The sequence below is a fragment of the Hyposmocoma kahamanoa genome, unplaced genomic scaffold, assembly GCF_003589595.1.
Source record: "Hyposmocoma kahamanoa isolate Upper Pololo Valley unplaced genomic scaffold, ASM358959v1 211, whole genome shotgun sequence".
NCBI classification, from domain to species: Eukaryota; Metazoa; Arthropoda; class Insecta; order Lepidoptera; family Cosmopterigidae; genus Hyposmocoma; species Hyposmocoma kahamanoa.
The window spans coordinates 299,857-318,657 of record NW_020653732.1 but is presented as its reverse complement, the minus strand read 5'-3'; the positions used below and the strand labels follow the sequence as shown (position 1 = coordinate 318,657).

Below are 18,801 nucleotides of genomic sequence, written 5' to 3'. Positions count from 1 at the left end.
GAATTTGTAATGATGTTTCGAACCTCATTCTTTATATCTAAATCATGGATATCGATTAAGTGACGGGCTGAACAAGTCGTGCGCCTGATGGTAAGCTACACGCCTGTCTATAACAGTTGCAGTACCACTCGGAACTTTAAATCCCAAAGATCTGGCCACTGCGCCTGTCATCCTGAGACATAAGTTGACAAGTCCCATGTGCCCGTAATTTCACTAGCACCCTTACCCTTCGAATTCGGAAGGCAGTAATGCGAGCATTACTGCTTGGCGGGAGAAATAGGCGAGGTGGCAGTACGTCTCTGGACAAACACTTTCACAAGGAGCTCTACTGCTTCTTAAAATATCGATTTTTCGGAGAAGGGCGTAAAAGGAAACTTTATCAATAATTACTTATTTATATAGTTGGGTTAAATTTTCATGCTCTTTCTGTCAGTGTACTCAAAATTTAGTTAATCTCCAAAAGTTTATTTTACGTAAACACAGATATAAAAATAAAAAGGATATGAACAAAAACGTTTATAAATTGGTTGTTTATCACGCATCTTGTAAACTTTGTATTTAGGGCTTAAAGGTTTCCTCCCCGAAGTTTCGACATATTTTGGTATTTTTCTTCAAACAAGCTAACGTCTCCGGTTATTTGACGGGTGCAGTGACAATGCTCCTAAGATCTTTGCGATTTAATACTCTGAGTGACACTGCAACTGTTATGGGTAGGCGTGTCGCTTACCACCTGGCGCACGACTTGTTCGTCCCGTCACTTGCTGTTATAAAAAAAAATTAATGAAGGTATAGAACTAAAAAATATATAACGTAAAAATAAATGGCGGTAGATACAATATTCATCAGCAAATTTATACACGTCTATCTACTTTCAATTCAGTTGACAAGAACCAGAACGTGTGTAAAGAGTTTCGAAATATATATTGACATTAAAAAATACTAAAATAATTAAGAAATAATATAGAATTTACAAATTTATCGTGTAATTTTGACATTTTAACATTATAAACTAACAAATATTCAATTGTTTGATAGTTATCATAATTTGGAATTTATACAAGTTGAAATTTTCAAACAAGTGCAACAATTTTAATTATTAATAATATTTTATAATTAAATTTATTGACGTAAGTTTGACAAGTTCAAATTTGAAATAAGTGTTTGATTTTAATGACGGTAAAAAGTGCTTAAAGTGAAATGGATATGATACAAAATGGCAATGGCGTGCAAGAGAAACAAGGCGTTTGTACGACTGTGAGTTATTGAAATACTGTATCAACCTAAATACGTTCCACGCACGGGCACCGTCTAAGAAGAACTTTAAGGTTTGCATTCCATTAACGCGACCAGACATGTATAGTTTTGAATAACGGCTTTTAAAACTCGTAATATTGTGATGAAAGTGTTTTTACCTCCCCGGAACGAAATGTAAGTAGCAGTAACCTTACCTATTTCTGCCGCCAAGCAGTAATATGAGCGTTACTGTGTTCCGGTTTTGAAGGGTGGTAAGGGTGTTGGTGAAATTACAGACACATAGGACTTGTCAACTTATGCCTCAGGGTGACCGGCGCAGTGGTAGTCCGCCTCAAAACCTTGTGACTCAAACCGCTGCAACTGTGGACAGGCGTGCCAGGTCCGAAATAATAGTTTCATACGAAATAAATTATTAATGAAGTTATAGTAAATGTGCTGGTGCGTGCAGATTGCAAAAAAGTTATTTTTAACCGACTTGAAAAAGGAGTGTGTTCTCTATTCGACTGTATTTTTTTGCATGTATGAGTATGTTATGCGATGACTCCGGCACATTTGTGAACCAATTCTTTTTTTGTTGGAAAGAGGGTACCTCATTAATCCCAGTTAAATTTGAAGAAAATGTTCCACCTCTAAGGGTGACAAAGTAGGGCATGAAACCGGCTTCGCGCACTTTTCGTTAACCGTTTTCAATAAAACTTGGCAAATGGATGTAATTCCACAAACTTTTGAAGTTGGGATTTTTTTATAAAAAAGTTATAATTATTAAAATTCGTTGACACTCTTTTTGCGACTCCTTTGTTAACTTTATTAGGTGAATTTTTTTTTATTTACTTGGTAATGTAACGTTTTGAATTTGTCGTATACAGGTCTGTCAGTAGCGCCATTGTGCATAATCTGTCAGTGAGCGCTCCACCGGCTAACACCTTGCATCACATCTCGCAAGCTCATCAGCAAATTGAAGCCGCTGCCATCCACCATCAACAGCAGCCAGGTAAGCCTTTGCCGATTGAGGTTATATTTTTATTTATTGAGATTTTTGTGAAATTTTGTTATGATTATCAATAGAAAGATCGAACCAACCATTGACTTACAATTATATGGACGTCGGGTCCGCGCTAAAAAGTGTCCGAACTTATAGGGCGTTAAAATCGTATACAGAGCGTCATTCACGCTTTAGTCTTCGTTTGTTCGACTGACAGCGAAGCAAGCAAAATTAGACAGTACTGCGATGACATTACAATTTAAATTCAACGTTTTAGCTTTTTCATATTCCTTTACATGTCACTACGTTTAAATAGGATGACTTGGGACATTTTTTTCGTGGTTTTTGTATTAGACCCGTCGTCCATTTATTTGTAAGTCAATGGAACCAACAGAAAAATTTTCGTCGACCCGGTGGGACTTGTACCCACGTCCATGCTGCACCGTAGCATTGCTATTACCAACTGAGCTACGGGCCCAGTTAGCGAGCCTTCGAAATCCTCTTAAGTGATTTTGTCATAGACTTTGTAACTAGCTTTCGGCATCTAGTGAGTGGTTTTTAAACAACTTTCTCACCACAGTTATATTTTTATTTACAATTATCAAACTATTATGACACAACAGTTACGTAATTATATCTGTACATTATAAATGTTGATGGTAAAATTAGTTTGAAGAGTTAATCCTGTTAAGCCTTAAATAAGAGCAAGCATATATAGAATAGAAATTGATTTAACTAAAACAAGACATCATTATTTAAATATTAATATATGAATCCATTGCCTTTATATTTGAAAAAGATCGTCAATTGAATAGAATAACTGTTCTAGAAGCCTGTTCCGTGTACTGAATATACAACAGGCGGCCTTATAGCTAAGTAGCAATTGCAAAAAGAGGTATGCGTGTATGGTAATACCTATAAACGTACTCGCCAGATGCCGAAGGCACGTGCGATGAGAAAGCCCGGTTTAGATTTCCGGTAAAATCAAATGAGTAAACGAGTTATAATGGAGGTGATTGTGTGGCACATAATAAGGAAAGTCTCCTGTTGCGCAGGCGCAGCGCAGCCGTCGACGGGCAGCGGCGCGCACGGCCCGGCCGCGCCGCCCGGCCAGCCCGTGGAGTTCAACCACGCCATCGAATACGTCAACAAAATCAAGGTAAGTCCGCTTTGTTTTACACTCCCTTTCCAGGCGATAGACTTCCCTTTTTCTAGACTCCTTGGACCCTGCAAAACACAAATGTGCTAAATATAATTACATACTTCAGACCCAAGCATTTTATTTATTAATTTTAGCGCGCACACTCATAGCCACTAGGGAAACCCTGTGTCGCGGGTGCCATGGACACACACATAAACAGCCCAAATTACACCCAAATTCACGAGAGAAATTAATGTAGGCCATTCAAAAATACAGCCTGTATTCGTAAACCAGCCAGTTAGCCATGAATTTGCAATACGCAGAGATGGGCAGCGACTTGAAAACCCAATCAACCTGCCCGGGTAGCCGGGTTTTTACCATTTCTACCAAAAATAGTGGGCAGAAACTTCTATGTAAAAAATCTTTAAAAAGAGGCAATTCCACAGAATACCTACCTTGCAATCCTACGGATTCTCACGACTAAAGGCCCATTTAGAAGGAGAGAGTTTATCGCACACTTCGTGACGAAAAATCGTACGCGATTATCGTAAGCAATAATCGCCATAAGATTATCGTATCAAAATGTTTACATTGAGGCAAGAACTAAAATCTCGCCTACGATTATGTCATACGAGATTCGCAAGCAACTTAATCGCCTCCTCGACTGTTTACACGGAGAAATATGTAGTAAGGAGATTCTTGCTTACGAGTTTTCGACTTGTCTAAACACGATCTCGTATGACATTTTTTCAAGTTCATACGATTGTCGTACAAATCGCTTCGAACCGTTTTGAGTGCGAGAATTGCCATTCGAGTTCAGTGATTACTGCGCTATTGACTATGGACAAATCAACATGATGCAAAAATCATTGAAATTTGGAACTGCTGATAATATTAAGTTCATTGCACTGTATAGAAATATACATTTTTTTAATAACATTTTTTAACCCTTTTTTTCCCTTTTCGTTTTCTTAATTCTTGTCAAAGCAGTGATAATCAAAACACCCTCGCGCACTGCACGCATGGTAGAAACGGCTGCCACAAAAACTCGAAATACGATTTTTGCTTTCAAGTTCTGTTTACACGGAGACGTTCAACATGTAAAGGCGAGGCGATTATCCCTCACGTGGAAGGGCGATAATCGCGAATGTTTAGACGAGGAAAGTTTTTTATATTCTTTCGATAATCGTATCTTCGAGACGAGAAACTCTCTCCATCTAAATGGGCCTTAAGGGTGCACGTTACGATTCGACCTTTACTAAGATCGATTTAAGTGCATAAGATCTTAACGAATTTTTGTATCGATTTATGTCAATGTGATTTACGAGCGAACAAATGCAATAGAAAAAAGCTAAACGATTTTTTTTTAAATATTTAGTTAAAATAAAAACAAATATATTCAATTATTTTTTGTGAAATTACTCCACCAGTTTAAAATAATTGAATATCAATTCAATACAAGTTTAATTGCGGTTAATAGCGACATCTCTAGCCAGGCCTGGTAAGCTGTAAAGTTTAAAGTTACCTGGCTGGATGAGAAAATACTTACATAGATTTCTCATAGATGGCGCTACGGCTAAAAAGTCGTTGAATAATTAAATACAAAGATCCGACATCAAGCACGTAGAAAAATTCGTGAGGTCCGCTGACTCATTCCGTGGCTTCGTTGGTATAGCGTCTGGCGCAGTTTGCTAGAAGACGTCGGTTCAAGTCCCACCGGATCGAAATAATGTTTTCTAAGTGCTCGATCTTTGTATTAATAATTATAACAGATATTTAGTTGTAAATGGTTTTTGCCTTATAAGATTTAAACCTAAAGTTAAGAATGCCCATCTCCGGCTATACGGACTACATTATTATACTTATAATAATAGTTAATTCTTGTCCCAGTCTCGCTTTAGTCGTCAACCTGACAAGTACAAGCGCTTCCTGGAGATACTACACGCGTACCAGCGCGGCCATCGCGACGTCAAAGAGCCTCAGGCCAAGCAACAGACCGAGCAGGAAGTTTACTCACAGGTACGTCTTACTCAGAGGTCTACTATAAATTGTTCTGGTAGAGTTGCGTAATTCGTGATTACTGCCAACCTGTCATCGGTAACCTATCACAAACTCGAATTTATTTTGTCCGAAATTTTCATTACCCCGAAAACCGAATTATAACGAAACTGTTGTTCTTTCAGGATGTCTTGGATGTATATCGCAAAGACACGATTAGGTTAAGTTAGGTTTAAAAGAAAAAACATTTTCCTCACAATTACTTTAGAGGTTATGAAAATTCGAGCAAAAGTTATTTCTGGAAAATGTCATTTCGGACTTCTGATAGATAACCCTGTCATCACTTCGACGATCTTCATGAAAGAATCTGACTAAAAAAAACTTCTTATCGTATTTATGGCATATACTATTATGTGGTGAAAGGAATTTCCAATCGGCGGCGTTCTCTCCGATGTTGATGACGATGATAGGAATAGCCCATCTTGCGGGAGACTCCTTTCGTGCATGAAAAAACTACACTATCCATTATGTACAGGTGGCAAAACTGTTCGAGAATCAAGAGGATCTCCTGGCGGAGTTCGGGCAGTTTCTTCCGGACGCTAAAGCGGTAACCAAACCGGCGCACTATCCGCCGCACCCGAGGACGCCGCCTCTGTTGCCGCCGCCACAGGTGAGTCTTCGCCATTTCTACTTGTTTTTTTTTATGATTGGAATTAATATTAAGCTGTACCTACAAACATAAAACTATCTATACTTCGTTTCAATAAAAAAAAATTAAATAAAAAGTAAACACACAAGTCACTGACTAGACCGTAGACGGTTTAGTGACGGCCGATTGTAATGCAAACTAAAAATCGATTAATTAATTGAATGAATAGTTTTATTTAATTGAGTCATACTAGCAGTTTTCCTTACAAGAATAGTAAAAATACGTAACCTATAAAAGCATATATTTAAAATTTCCGGAATCTTAATTTTAAATCCTCCTTCAAATCTTTACACTACTATAGATAATCGTTCGTTTGCGATTGAAATTTTCGATTTACCAATCGTTTACGAAAACTTTAATTGAATCAACGGATTGTTTTTTTTTTTTCGTACAGCAATATGCAACTGTAGACAAGTCATAGAAGTATAAATGAAAAATAACCTCACTTTTGAACTGCCATTTTGCAAATACGATTTTACGATGCTACTCAAATTAATATAGTGATGAGATATCAAGTCGAAAACTTCGACATATACGTGAAAGTGTTACTTCTCGATTTGTTGAGTGCTTGCCTTAGAATTTTAGCCAAACAGGTTTGTTTACTTTTTGTTGAAAATGGATTGGAACAGACTATAGGCTTCCATGTAGCCATATTGATGATGCACTTTTCCGTGTGAGGTACAATAGTTATTTGTTATGCAAGACTGCAAAGATGTTTGACGCGATTTCTTGTATCGAAACCACAGCAAGCGAAGGAAGCTAAGGTAGATTCAAATGTAGAATCCTGAGCGTAGCAAGGGTTTCAAGGCACGAGACGCAATACAGCGTTGCTGCCGAGCGAAATACACAACTGTTCACCTCACTGTAGCGAGGAAAATGGTAGATGAAAGAAACGCGATTGCTTGTATTGAAACAGTTGAACTATAACAAATCAGTTTTTTTTAATCATAAGAAAAAGTTTATCTTCGGATGCGTTCTGAATTTGCACCTCATCAATTTTTATTCTTGCTTGTACTTATAATTTTGTGTGATTAAGTCATTATTGAATTTTTTTTAGTTCTTCAACGAATTAAAATAATTTAATATACGCAATTAGTTATCATTGTCAATGTAATGCCAACAATAATAAGAATAAAATATATCAACCAGTTTATATTGCATAAATAGTAATGTACGACAAATCGCGTAGTTGAACGTGTCGTTATATTTTTTTTTCATCGAAAGAAAAAGTTACGTGCACCTTAGTCCATCGTCAAGTTCGAATTTGAAAAACCTTTTCCACGCTAGCGTGCAAAAAACGCTTTTGCTCGCACATTACTAATGAGAAAGCCTTTCCGACCTAGTGAGGTGAAAAAGTCTTTGTTTTTTCATGTAAATAACAAATATTATAGAGATCGAACAAACACAAAGAAAAGTTTTCGATACGACAAAATTCGAATAAAAAGAAAGAAGGAAAAAGAAACATTTGTTTGATTATTCACAATCCTACAATAAAATTTCAAATTATTATTTTGTTTTACACGTCGAATAAAAAACAAAAGAATAAATCAAATAAAACTAAATATCCAACAATATCCAAAAATGCTAGGCAGCTCAGCTTTAGAATCAGTGTCTGTTGCCACACCGTGGCTACCACCTCTTACCAACTTTTACCTACTGCTATCAGAAAATCTTACGAATTTTCCATGTGATCTTTGTTTGTTATTAGGTTTAAGCAGCTTTTAGCTCTCAGCGCCACTTTTACAGCTATTGCAATATAGTAAAAACGTCATGAGATTCAATCAAATGTATAATATAGATAATTGTCTTTCGTCAAAATTGTGTAGTTTACGAGTCACATATCCCATGAGAATGGTAACGGCTTCGGTTTCTTTCATGCACCTACCCTGACACTCCGCCTTCTACGTCTTCTAATTCTATGTCTAATAGTCTATTTTGTCCCCTAACAGCGGTCAGAGGAGGCGGAGGCTGGGTCTCCCCCGCGTGCGCCGCTGCCGCACCACCCCTTACCAATGCATCATCCACACACTCAAGTAAGTACCTACGCAATCTCAAAGGACAGTTTTAAGTAAAGGATGATTTGTCATTTTAGCCGATACTTTCAAGATAGTAAGATCGTGATGAAGCCTTGCAGGCTTCATTCAGGCTTTATAATAGACGCTAACCTAAATGTAAGGGTACGTGGTACTTTATATATAACTACGATTAAGTTTGTTATATTGTAATAAAGCTATGGTTATCGAAGAGAAGAGTTTCCTATCACGGTGCTTAAAAGGAAACCCAAATTACTAGTATACGACCCCTCCTATGCAAAGCATCGTATGTCGAAATTGCCAAGTTTACAGGGGAACGTTTTAAAATTTTGAATTCACTGAAATGAGCAAAACACGTGACTTTAGCATTTCTCAGTTTTATTCGGCAAACCCCGTTACTCACACAGAGTATTATAAAATACTAGATATCGGTTAGATGAACAACCATAATTTACGAAACTAGCTCTTTTCAAATAAACTTAAATGCTATGAAACGCACTTTAAATCATAATTGTGTGGAATCTAGACTCGTGTTGTCTTTCCATACATCTTTGTCTAACACATACAGTTCAATTTTGTAATATGACTTGTCAATTTAACCTAGGAAATGATAATCATAATATGTGCTTCGGAATCTTATTGTAAAGCGTATACTGTACCCTATAAACGAATTGTTTACCTTAGTTAAACGAAATCGTGGTACCTTGAGTTTGGACTTTTAGATCTAAGGTTTTAATGAAATTATGTGTATTTTTACGGGCATACAAAATATTTGAGTAAATGTACTGTCCCTTAGAATGTCATTCATTGGTGCCATCACCCAACATTAAACATTTTATATTGAATCAATATAAACACTACGGCGAGGGCAGTACTTAACTGCCCGTGAATGGGATAACAGAATACTTTTCTACGCAGGCGCCGAAACACACGAGCGCGGTTTCAAGCGCCCCGCCGCAGCCGCAGCACCTTCACCTCAAGAGGTCGCCCAGCTTCTCCTCCGCGCCGCCCTTAAGTGAGTCTTCCTGTCCTCGTCATACACTTCTGCTAGAAGAGTTACTTCTGAACCCAAATCCGCTAATTTTAAACCATCTCGGTTGTGTGTCAATGGCAGGAATATGTTTGATATTCTGCTAAAAGTGAAGAGTACTGACCCTAGCCATGGAGCTACTATTCAACTGCCATTGCAATATTATTTGTATTCTTCTCTTCAATGGTGAGTCTATGGCGTAGTCTACTACTTAACTGAAAAATATACTCTTAATTTGAAAATTAAATTGCTAATTAAACGAGGTAAAAATAAAGAGGTAATATATGCATCGTAATTTCCATGGTAGATTTAGTAAGGCAACATCGGGCATTCCACTGCCACTGGAGTATCACAGAGAAAGTGCCATTGAATTGCATGATTTGATTCCGTCATCGGGGGACTAGACGTGACCTGGGGTTCCTATGTTGTGGATATTCCCAGGATTTGCATAAAGCGTTTCTCTTCCTCTTTAATATGGCAAGCGACTAGGGAGTGGAATCCCCTGCCTGCGAACGCTATAAATTGGACGTTTTCAAAGCGAGAGTGAATAGGCATTATTTAGGTGTGCATCGTCGACCTCATCGTCACTTTCCATCAGGTGAGACTGAGATCAAATGCGCACTTATTTTTGTATTAAAAATAAACTATTAGACTCAAGTGTCATTTTGCAACTAGATTTTAACAGAGTAACAAATATTATCATGATTGCATTATAGTCTCAGTGGAGTCTCATTGGAATTACAATCATTGGTTAGAAGAAAATTAGCAGACTTGAGTCTGAAGTCGTTGACTTAGGGTCGTATTCTAGAACTACTCAATGCTCAAGTCAGGTTTGCACTGGAAACATAAGCACTGGAAATACGACCCTAATGCCAAGGACTTGAGTATGATTTCGAGTGCTTTAAACCATACTCAAATCATGACTTGAGCATTGAGTAGAGTTCTAGAATACGACCCGAAAGTCTCCTAATTATTATTATTGTCATAAATATCATTACATGACGTGCTTCGATCAATTTATAGTGACTCAAGTAATTTTGATATAGAATTAAAATGTTTAATTTTTTTTATTTAATTTGTATAAGTACTTATCTTTCTTTAAATTCAATATTTCTTTATTTATTCAAGAAATCAACAGTATAAAACTATTATTGCATTAACGAAAATGTTATGCAAAGTAGACCTAGAGTTGCCTTTTTTATTTATAATGCAGTTGAAATCGTAAAGACTATCAATACTAACTACTACTACTTAATTTTAGTTTTAAATTTTGACAAAGAATTATGGAAAGTATCCGTGAACCTGCTGCTGTTGTATGTCTGACATGAGTGTAGTCAACAATTGACAGTATTATTAATATTATTACAGCCTTCATTTCAACTTCGATTATAAAGCGACTCAATTCAATGTCCAAATAAACTTTATATTTAACGTACAAACTACATACGAACCAAAAAGCGCATCTAATTTGCACGTTATGCAATTGACATAAAGTCTGATGATGATGAGCGTCGCGACGGAAGGTGCTGACGTGTGTGGCTTGCAGGCTCGGGCGCGCCGCCGGCGAAGAAGGCGCGCGCGGCGCTGGGCGCGGGCGCGGGCGGCGGGGGCGGCCTGAGCGGGCTGGGCCTGCGCGACGTGTCCTTCGCCGAGGCCGCCAAGCTGGCCACCGTGCAGGACTACAACTTCTTCGACCGCGCGCGCAAGGCGCTGCGCTCGCAGCACGTCTACGACAACTTCCTCAGGTGCCTCTCTTGCATACTCTACTAAAACCCGGCAAACTACAATGGGAAGGAATCCCAAGAACATCGAGTGTATAACCAGAAATTGAGACGAAATAAGGGCATCCATCCCTGGCAACTCATCAGACAAATGGGCCTTATATCACTCTTAAATATCAACTCTCGTTACAGCTCAAATCACAAATTAGAAAGCTGAAATAGTACAGCGCCAACAACTGACCTGTTTTTCGTATTTCGTATTTATCGTAATAAGGATAATATCTCTAACAATGGGGAGCTGTTCCATTCAGTGGTGTGGGAAAAACAGCAATACATCTAATTACAAAACAAACGGAATTACATTTCATCGGCAATTAAATGTGTAATTTTTCAATTGTCGTCCATTATAGCGAAGCTCAAGTTAAACTGGTCGCTATGAAGTGGAACAATTGACGACATCCGTCAATTGTTTCGAATTCGGGCTGGCCAATCGGAGGGCAGTTGTCACCGTAATGATATGTATTTTAGAATAGTTTTCAAAAAAGACATGTCTCTACTTCTGGTTATATACTTGATGCCCACGAATCACAACTCCAATCCTTTTCTAACTCCTCCGAGTGATCTCTATATTTTCCTTGTACGCTTCTTCTTCCAATTCGAGTATCTGGCTACTGAGGGCAGTAACGCCAAGACTACTTATAGATTAGACACCTGGTATATAGTTAGGAGCCGGCATTAGTAAGTGCTCGAGACTGTGATGATATACATGCGATGTGCCTAACAGATAATCTGTGGTGATATAACGCATGCTGCCTTCCTTCTGATGTCTCATTATGCAGCATATACAGAATACATTTATATGTGTAACTATAATATTAGGAGTATAATAAAGCTTTATACAGTGCGCCGGCGCGTTTCATATTGTAATTGATGTTTGTCTTCATGATAACAAATTTCAGCAAAAACAGTTTCAAATTCGTAGAAAAGATGTCGCGTTGTCAACCTCATTTCGAACCCTAAGTGTAATAAAGCCACATCTGCGGTTACCTATAACCAGTAGTCTGAAATGACACATTCCAGAAATAACGTTTGCACGAATTTTCATAACCTCGAAAGTAATTTTGAGAGAAAAATGTTTTTTCTTTCAAACCTAACTTAACCTAACCTAACCGAATCTAATAGTGTCTTTGCGATAAACATCCAACATATCCTGAAAGAGCAACTGTTCCATTATAATTCGGTTTTCGGTGTAATGAAAATTCGATCAAACGTTATTTCGGTTAGATTACCCACATCTGCAAAATATCAATTTTTCCGGAGAGGTTTAAAGGTTCTACGAATGAAATTTGCCGATATTTTTTTATACTTAAGTGGAGAATTATAAAATTTCACGTATACGTAATTTGTTTCATGTGATGTGTATTATTTTTATGACTTTCATATTATAAAAGCACTTTTGACGTATGATTATTAAGGGCGGTAAATAAGCAATTACGAACGAGACTCTATTACAAGCTGAGTCGAAGTTCGTAATTGTACCGCCCGTGAAACGTACAAAATTTTATATCACACTTGCACGTAAATAGTATGATTGCATGCATGCTAACTTGACTATAATGCCCCAAATAAAACCCTCGGGCCCTTTCTTTTTACAGACCATGGCTGTAATTATATAAAATTATTGTCAAGTTAGCTTGCATTTATGTGGCTTTAGTATACCAAGGTAAGATTTAATCAGTCAAATCATTGACTTACAAATAAATGGACGACGGGCTTAATACAAAAACCACGAAAAAAATGTCTCAAGTCAACCTATTTAAACGTAGTGACATGTAAAGGAATATGAAAAAGCTAAAACGTTGAATTTAAATTGTAGTGTCATCGCAGTACTGTCTAATTTTGCTTGCTTTCGCTGTCAGTCGAACAAACGAAGACTAAAGCGTGGATGACCCTCTGTATACGATATTAACGCCCTATAAGTTCGGACACTTTTTAACGCGGACCCGACGTCCATATAATTGTAAGTCAATGAGTCAAATGGTTCTTTTGCAAATTTTATATAACGTCGCCTTATTGTCTCAATCTCGTATGCAAATAATGGATTGTGTATATAAATTTTGCAGACTGATTTCACATCATATTTCCTTCATTTTCACACACTGGCTTTTACCCATTCTTAAAATAAATGCTTCCAAAATAACACCCTTATATAAAATAAATAATATATAATTTAAAATAAATATAAAAGTTTTGCCATCTCCTAAATTTGAAAAACATAATAAAAAAAGTAAAAGAATGGTATTATTTTATGTAATAATTCCAATATGTCTTCAGATGCTTGTTGCTGTTCACGAACGAGATAATATCATCATCTGAGCTGCTGCAAATGACAGCGCCGTTTCTGTGCCGGTCGCCGGAGTTGCAGAAGTGGCTCCACGACTTCCTTGGCCCTGTGTCTCCACCTCACACGCCCACCAACACGCATCAAGGTTTATTTCAAATTTATTTTTACCATACTGGGTCAAAAGTTGCGTGCGAGTTTTGTAAAGATTTCGAGTTCGTAGGTTTTCGCGATTGTTGCACATAGGAAATGAAACTATTTTTCCGGATTTAAATCGCGTATATTTTTGGTTGGTCGCGGTTGAGTCAACCGTGACCATGGGACCTATAAAGGGCCCGAAACGCCGGTGTGTTTGAAAAAACAAATATACGCGATTTAAATCCGGAAAAATAGTTTCATTTCCTATTTGTAAAGATTGTTGAATCAGAACCTGTACATTTAAGTTTTTATCTGTACGGCTATGCGATAATTTGTCTTTATTTTCTTATTTTAGGCCTTAGACAGTCCGATCTATATCTAAGTAGGTCATAGCACTATTTAAATGAGTGATTGCGCACTTAATTCGAATTCCGTTTTCTAGATCTGTACATATAAACTAAAACGTATTAATTAGTACTGCAGTCTTACGTCTGTTTGGGATTTTTCATTAGAGAAAGAAAGAAATCTTATTTTACTTTTAATGCCTTTATTTAGTAAATAAAAACACATTCTTAAAGTAAAATGTTTGCTTATTTGAGTTTGAGTAGTGTCATATTTGGTATTTTATATGGTTTTTAAATAGTGTAGTGCAAAAAAGTAGTTGAATGGTGTTAGTAGTGTACAAGGCAAGTCGCGTGAGTGACGATAGCGGCGATTGCGGTTGCAGGCTACACGAACTCGGGCTTCTGCGGGCTGGGCAGCCTGTCTGGTCTGTCGGGCCTGTCGGGGCTGTCGGGGCTGGCGCTGGAGCGGCGCGAGGAACGCGCGGTCGACAAGGTGCGCTACGAGCCCGTAGGCGCCTACGGCGCGCAGCTACGCCACGACCGTCCGCAGGGCGACGCCGCCATGGATGTCGGTGCGTATCTCTCCTTCTTTCCTTTCTCTCTCTCTCTCTCTCCTCTCTCTCCCCTCTTCCCCCTCTTCCCCCTCTCCTCTATATTAAAAAATATATATCTCTCCCCCTCTTCCCCCCTCCTCTCTCTCCACATTCTCTTCTCTCTCCCCCGCGACAGAACGATCTTTGGGGCAATGCCACTGCGCCCGCCACCCTGAGGCATAAGTTGACAAGTCCCATGTGCCTGTAATTTCATCAACACCCTTACCATTCGAAACCGGAACGCAGTAATGCTCACGTTACTGCTCGATGGCAGAAATAGATAAGTAGCAGTACTTCCCTGGACGAACTCTTTCACAAGGCAATTACTACTATACTAAGCAATTACACAACCGTCGGTTATTACAGATCTATCCACATGCAAGAGATTGGGCACGTCGTACTGTGCTCTACCTCGCGAGGCTGCCTTGAGAAAATGCTCTGGACGTACTGCACTTTGCAAGGAGGTAAGATTACTATAGTCTGTTTTTTTTTAAAAAGGAGTAAAATGACAGTTAATTGCGCAAAAGTGTTGCCCGCTTTCGAGCAGCTAGTGATTGCAGTCGATAAATATTCTAGACTATCGACTGAATATTAGTCACGTTTATGCAATGAATAGCCGAACTTTTTTAAAATGAAATTATGCTCGACCCTTTATTCACCTATATTATTGAGCACAAGTTCATTTGTATTGCCAATTTTTGTAAGATCATAAATACATACACTGTATTTAGAACTATGTTTATGAAAAATACGGCGAGGAGACGTTTAAAGTTTTTCATTTTAATTCAATACAGGTAAACAAACCCGGCTATTCTCGGTAAAATTCATATGCCCAAAAAAAAATCTTTTTTGTAATTAGTAAATAAATATGTTTCCTGTATTTGGTCAATAAAAAGATAATAAATTAACAAAAAATGCAATAACGCAATTACTAATCATTAGAAGACGGCGGTAACATTTTGTTATTCCAATTAATGATATAAATACCATGATAATCACTTGAAACCCTGATTTCATGCAATGCAATAAAAATAAACGAACTTCGAGGATTACGAATAGGTAGCCCTCGATGATGTCCTTTCTACCATAGCCAGTATTTATTAAGAACACTCCAAAACAATACTTTAAGGTCGCAAAGAAACTGTATATAATAATATAATAATAATAATAAATTTCTTTGCCATAATAATAATGCAACATGCATAGTGTACAGTAAGTAAGTATCAAAGAATCAGTAGATATGACCGCTGGTACTCAAAAAAGGAAAACCTGTGCTGTAAGTACCAGCAAACCTTCCAATGGCATAGTAAAATTTTTATAGTGAATTTTATTTCAATTATCCTACATTATGCAAAAATAATATTAAGAACAAATTTGTGGAGACAGCAAATGATTGAAATTAAATTAATCTATCTACTTTATATACTTGTTCGTAAGGCTGAAGAACCTAAATGGTAAAAATATTTCTAAATTATTTTATTTGTAAAACAGGTATTGAACGACACGTGGGTATCTTTCCCGACATGGAGCGAGGATTCCACGTTCGTTACGTGTCGGAAAACGCAGTACGAGGAATATATTTATCGTTGCGAAGACGAAAGATTTGAGGTAAGCTTGGTTCACGTAATTTTACTGGGCTCTAATTTTGCAAATTTTTTTGAAACCACTGGCATTGTAATTCCGTGTATTTATATGGACAACATACCACAAGCGGGCGCGGAACAGACGCACTTATAAGAGAAATGAGAGTGGAACAAATTCCTAGATTCATCTGTGGTATTACAGTTACATAATCCTTGTAATGACATGTTATAATAGTTTAAGCTTTGACAATTCCACTCCTCCTACGTATCGTTCTCGAATAAAACTGAGAAATGCTAAATTCACTTGTTATGCTCATTTTAGTGAATTCAGAGCTGTAAAACGTTCCCTTGTAAACTTGGCAATTTCGACATACGATACATTACATAGGAGGGGTCGAAATGTTACTTGAAATTGAATTACTATAAAATGGACAGCAAAAAAGTAGGGCGCCGCTAGACGAAAAACAGAGATGGCGTGAGTAACAGCGGCCTCGTGTTCGCAGCTGGACGTGGTGATCGAGACGAACGCGGCCACCATCCGCGTGCTGGAGGGCGTGCAGAAGAAGCTGTCCCGCATGAGCGCCGAGGAGGCGGCCAAGTACCGCCTGGACGAGTGCCTGGGCGGCCACTCGCCCACCATCCACCAGCGCGCGCTGCGCCGCATCTACGGAGAGAAGGTGGTACGGGCACCACGCTCTACGCATGCGCGCGATAGCCTCCCTGTGACCATTCGGCAAAAGATCACTTTCTGTCGTATGAGTACGGTCGCACGCGTTACAGTCTAGTCGTTCAAATACTGACACGAACCAGGGAACACTCTTATATTCAATTATTTCTCTTATCTATACGTACATATATTATGTATTTATTTCGCCGCATGCAAGTAGATGGTGGCTGCAATATTATTTGCGTAATTTTTTGTTAGTTTTAATTTATAAGGATTGATCCCCTTTGAATTGCACGTTACCAGGCTTATCTTTACTGCTTTCAATAGACAGCGGGTACACTATCGAATCAGAAATAGTGACGTTAAAAGATACTATACTACTACACTTGTAACTTGACGAGAAAATTCCAATATCTAATTTCAAGACAACACATGGGCGTTTAACACGGGACGCACAAGTCGTGTGCGTGGTTGTAAGCGACACGCCTGTTCATATTAGTTGCAGTGCCGCCCAGAGCTTTAAATCGCAAAGAACTGAGGGGCACTGCCACTGCGCCCATTGCCCTGAGACATAAGTTGACAAGTTCCATAATTTCACCAGCATCATTGCCCTTTATAACCGGAACGCAGTAATGCTCACATTTCTGCTTGGCGGCAGAAATGGGTAAGGTAACAGTACTTCCCTGGACGAACTTTTACACGAACTCTAGCGGTGAAAGAAAACGTGGTGAAACCAGATCCAATGCGATTCTAGTCTGGAAAACGTGTAGTTCTAAACCGCATTTATATTAGAATCTATAAAGTAGTTGATTTTTTAAGTTACTCGCTCTCTACTGAAGTAAAGTAGCCTTAATTGCTTGCATAATATTTTTAACTGTCATGTCTTGAATTAGAGAATACTACAAGGCCTTTTTGCTGTCAGACGTATTTAGCTCAGCATGCGTATCTTCTAAATTCGTTGTTTCAAAGTTTGAATTACGTTAATGCGCTTTGAATTTGACTATGTTCAGCAGTGGTCGTCTTTCGGCAGAAATGGTGATGATGACTTCGAGTTTATGACATTTCACACTGAAAGTTATCTGTGGTAGTGGCGAAATGTATATATTGTCTGTAATTGTACATAAGTATAATTGTCATGCGTGATTTTCCTTCACCGACTGTCTATAGCGGTTGAATATTACACCAACAAATATTTCTATCAATCCAGAATTTAAATTTTGCCTCTTTTTGTTTTGCCGGTGGAATAGCACCTTTATCGTCTTAATGGAGGTCTTCAGTTTTTGCCCAAAAAATGTACCGAGGTACAACTTATGTCAAAAAATGTCTAAAATTGTATAGGAAAGGATCCAATAATTGAAATCTTTTTAAGTTATGTCGGAATTACTAAAAATGTAATTTTACAATTTTTAAAATAAACGATATTACGTTCGACGAAACGTACATTGGTGTGATTTGGCAGCTGTCTACTGTCACTGAACGATGACAAATCATATTGTTTTGATGTTACATTCAAAATATTTTTTTATTGTATGTTCGAATTAACCGTAACATTTATCGACACTGATACTGGCCCAAGGCTAGTGGCCGTCATTACGGAAAAATAATAATAATAATATAGGTATTTAGACCATTTTGGAAGGAAAAGGAGGAAGAGGTCTGGCTAGATGCAAATATATGGACCAAATAAAAGAAAAGGCCAGTGTCGGGTCGTATAAGGAGGTCAAGGAGTTAGCTTACAGTAAAGATGTTCGGAAGTTGCTCCACCGACAAGAGTATTTATTATAACTCTTAAGTTTGATGATGATAGGTATTCAACAAAATAGACATTCTCTACTGGCACACAGTTCTTATCATACCAATGGCAAAGAACATCTATTGGCCCAGAAAGCAATGAAAAACATCAAGCTCAAGCAATCCTCGTAAGGATAACATAAGTGAAATCATAATTGGTAGTTTTGTTCTGAGTTAATTGTTATTGAATTTGTTTTCTGAGAACATGCATACAACAAACAGCAAAACTGAAAACTTGACAGACTATTTTTATTTATTTTAAATTGTTAGGGAAACTAACAGCTAGGTATACAAATACTTACAAAAATCAGTTCCATCCGTTCAATATCTTACTTGGTATTGATAGTTGTGCAAAATAAAACCCAAGACATTTTTTTAGTTGTTTTTATTATATTTCTTCATTTTCAATATCATCTCTAACTAAAATATGGTCTAGGAAGGAGGCAGGAGCTGTTATATGGTCTTCATATCGAGCC

The 18,801-nt window shown here is 37.8% G+C and overlaps 1 protein-coding gene across 1 annotated transcript in view; it reads left to right on the top strand.

The window, feature by feature from the left end:
* The window catches only part of LOC113227506 (paired amphipathic helix protein Sin3a), a 56,034-nt gene that overhangs the window by 17,777 nt on the left and 19,456 nt on the right, over nucleotides 1-18,801 (top strand). The window contains exons 7-18 of the mRNA XM_026460443.1: nucleotides 2,121-2,245; nucleotides 3,292-3,395; nucleotides 5,268-5,396; nucleotides 5,911-6,045; nucleotides 8,034-8,117; nucleotides 9,036-9,132; nucleotides 10,694-10,892; nucleotides 13,203-13,357; nucleotides 14,075-14,263; nucleotides 14,651-14,748; nucleotides 15,776-15,892; nucleotides 16,371-16,547. Coding sequence (XP_026316228.1) covers nucleotides 2,121-2,245; nucleotides 3,292-3,395; nucleotides 5,268-5,396; nucleotides 5,911-6,045; nucleotides 8,034-8,117; nucleotides 9,036-9,132; nucleotides 10,694-10,892; nucleotides 13,203-13,357; nucleotides 14,075-14,263; nucleotides 14,651-14,748; nucleotides 15,776-15,892; nucleotides 16,371-16,547 — 1,609 coding nt within the window. The remainder of the gene's footprint in view (nucleotides 1-2,120; nucleotides 2,246-3,291; nucleotides 3,396-5,267; nucleotides 5,397-5,910; nucleotides 6,046-8,033; nucleotides 8,118-9,035; nucleotides 9,133-10,693; nucleotides 10,893-13,202; nucleotides 13,358-14,074; nucleotides 14,264-14,650; nucleotides 14,749-15,775; nucleotides 15,893-16,370; nucleotides 16,548-18,801) is intronic.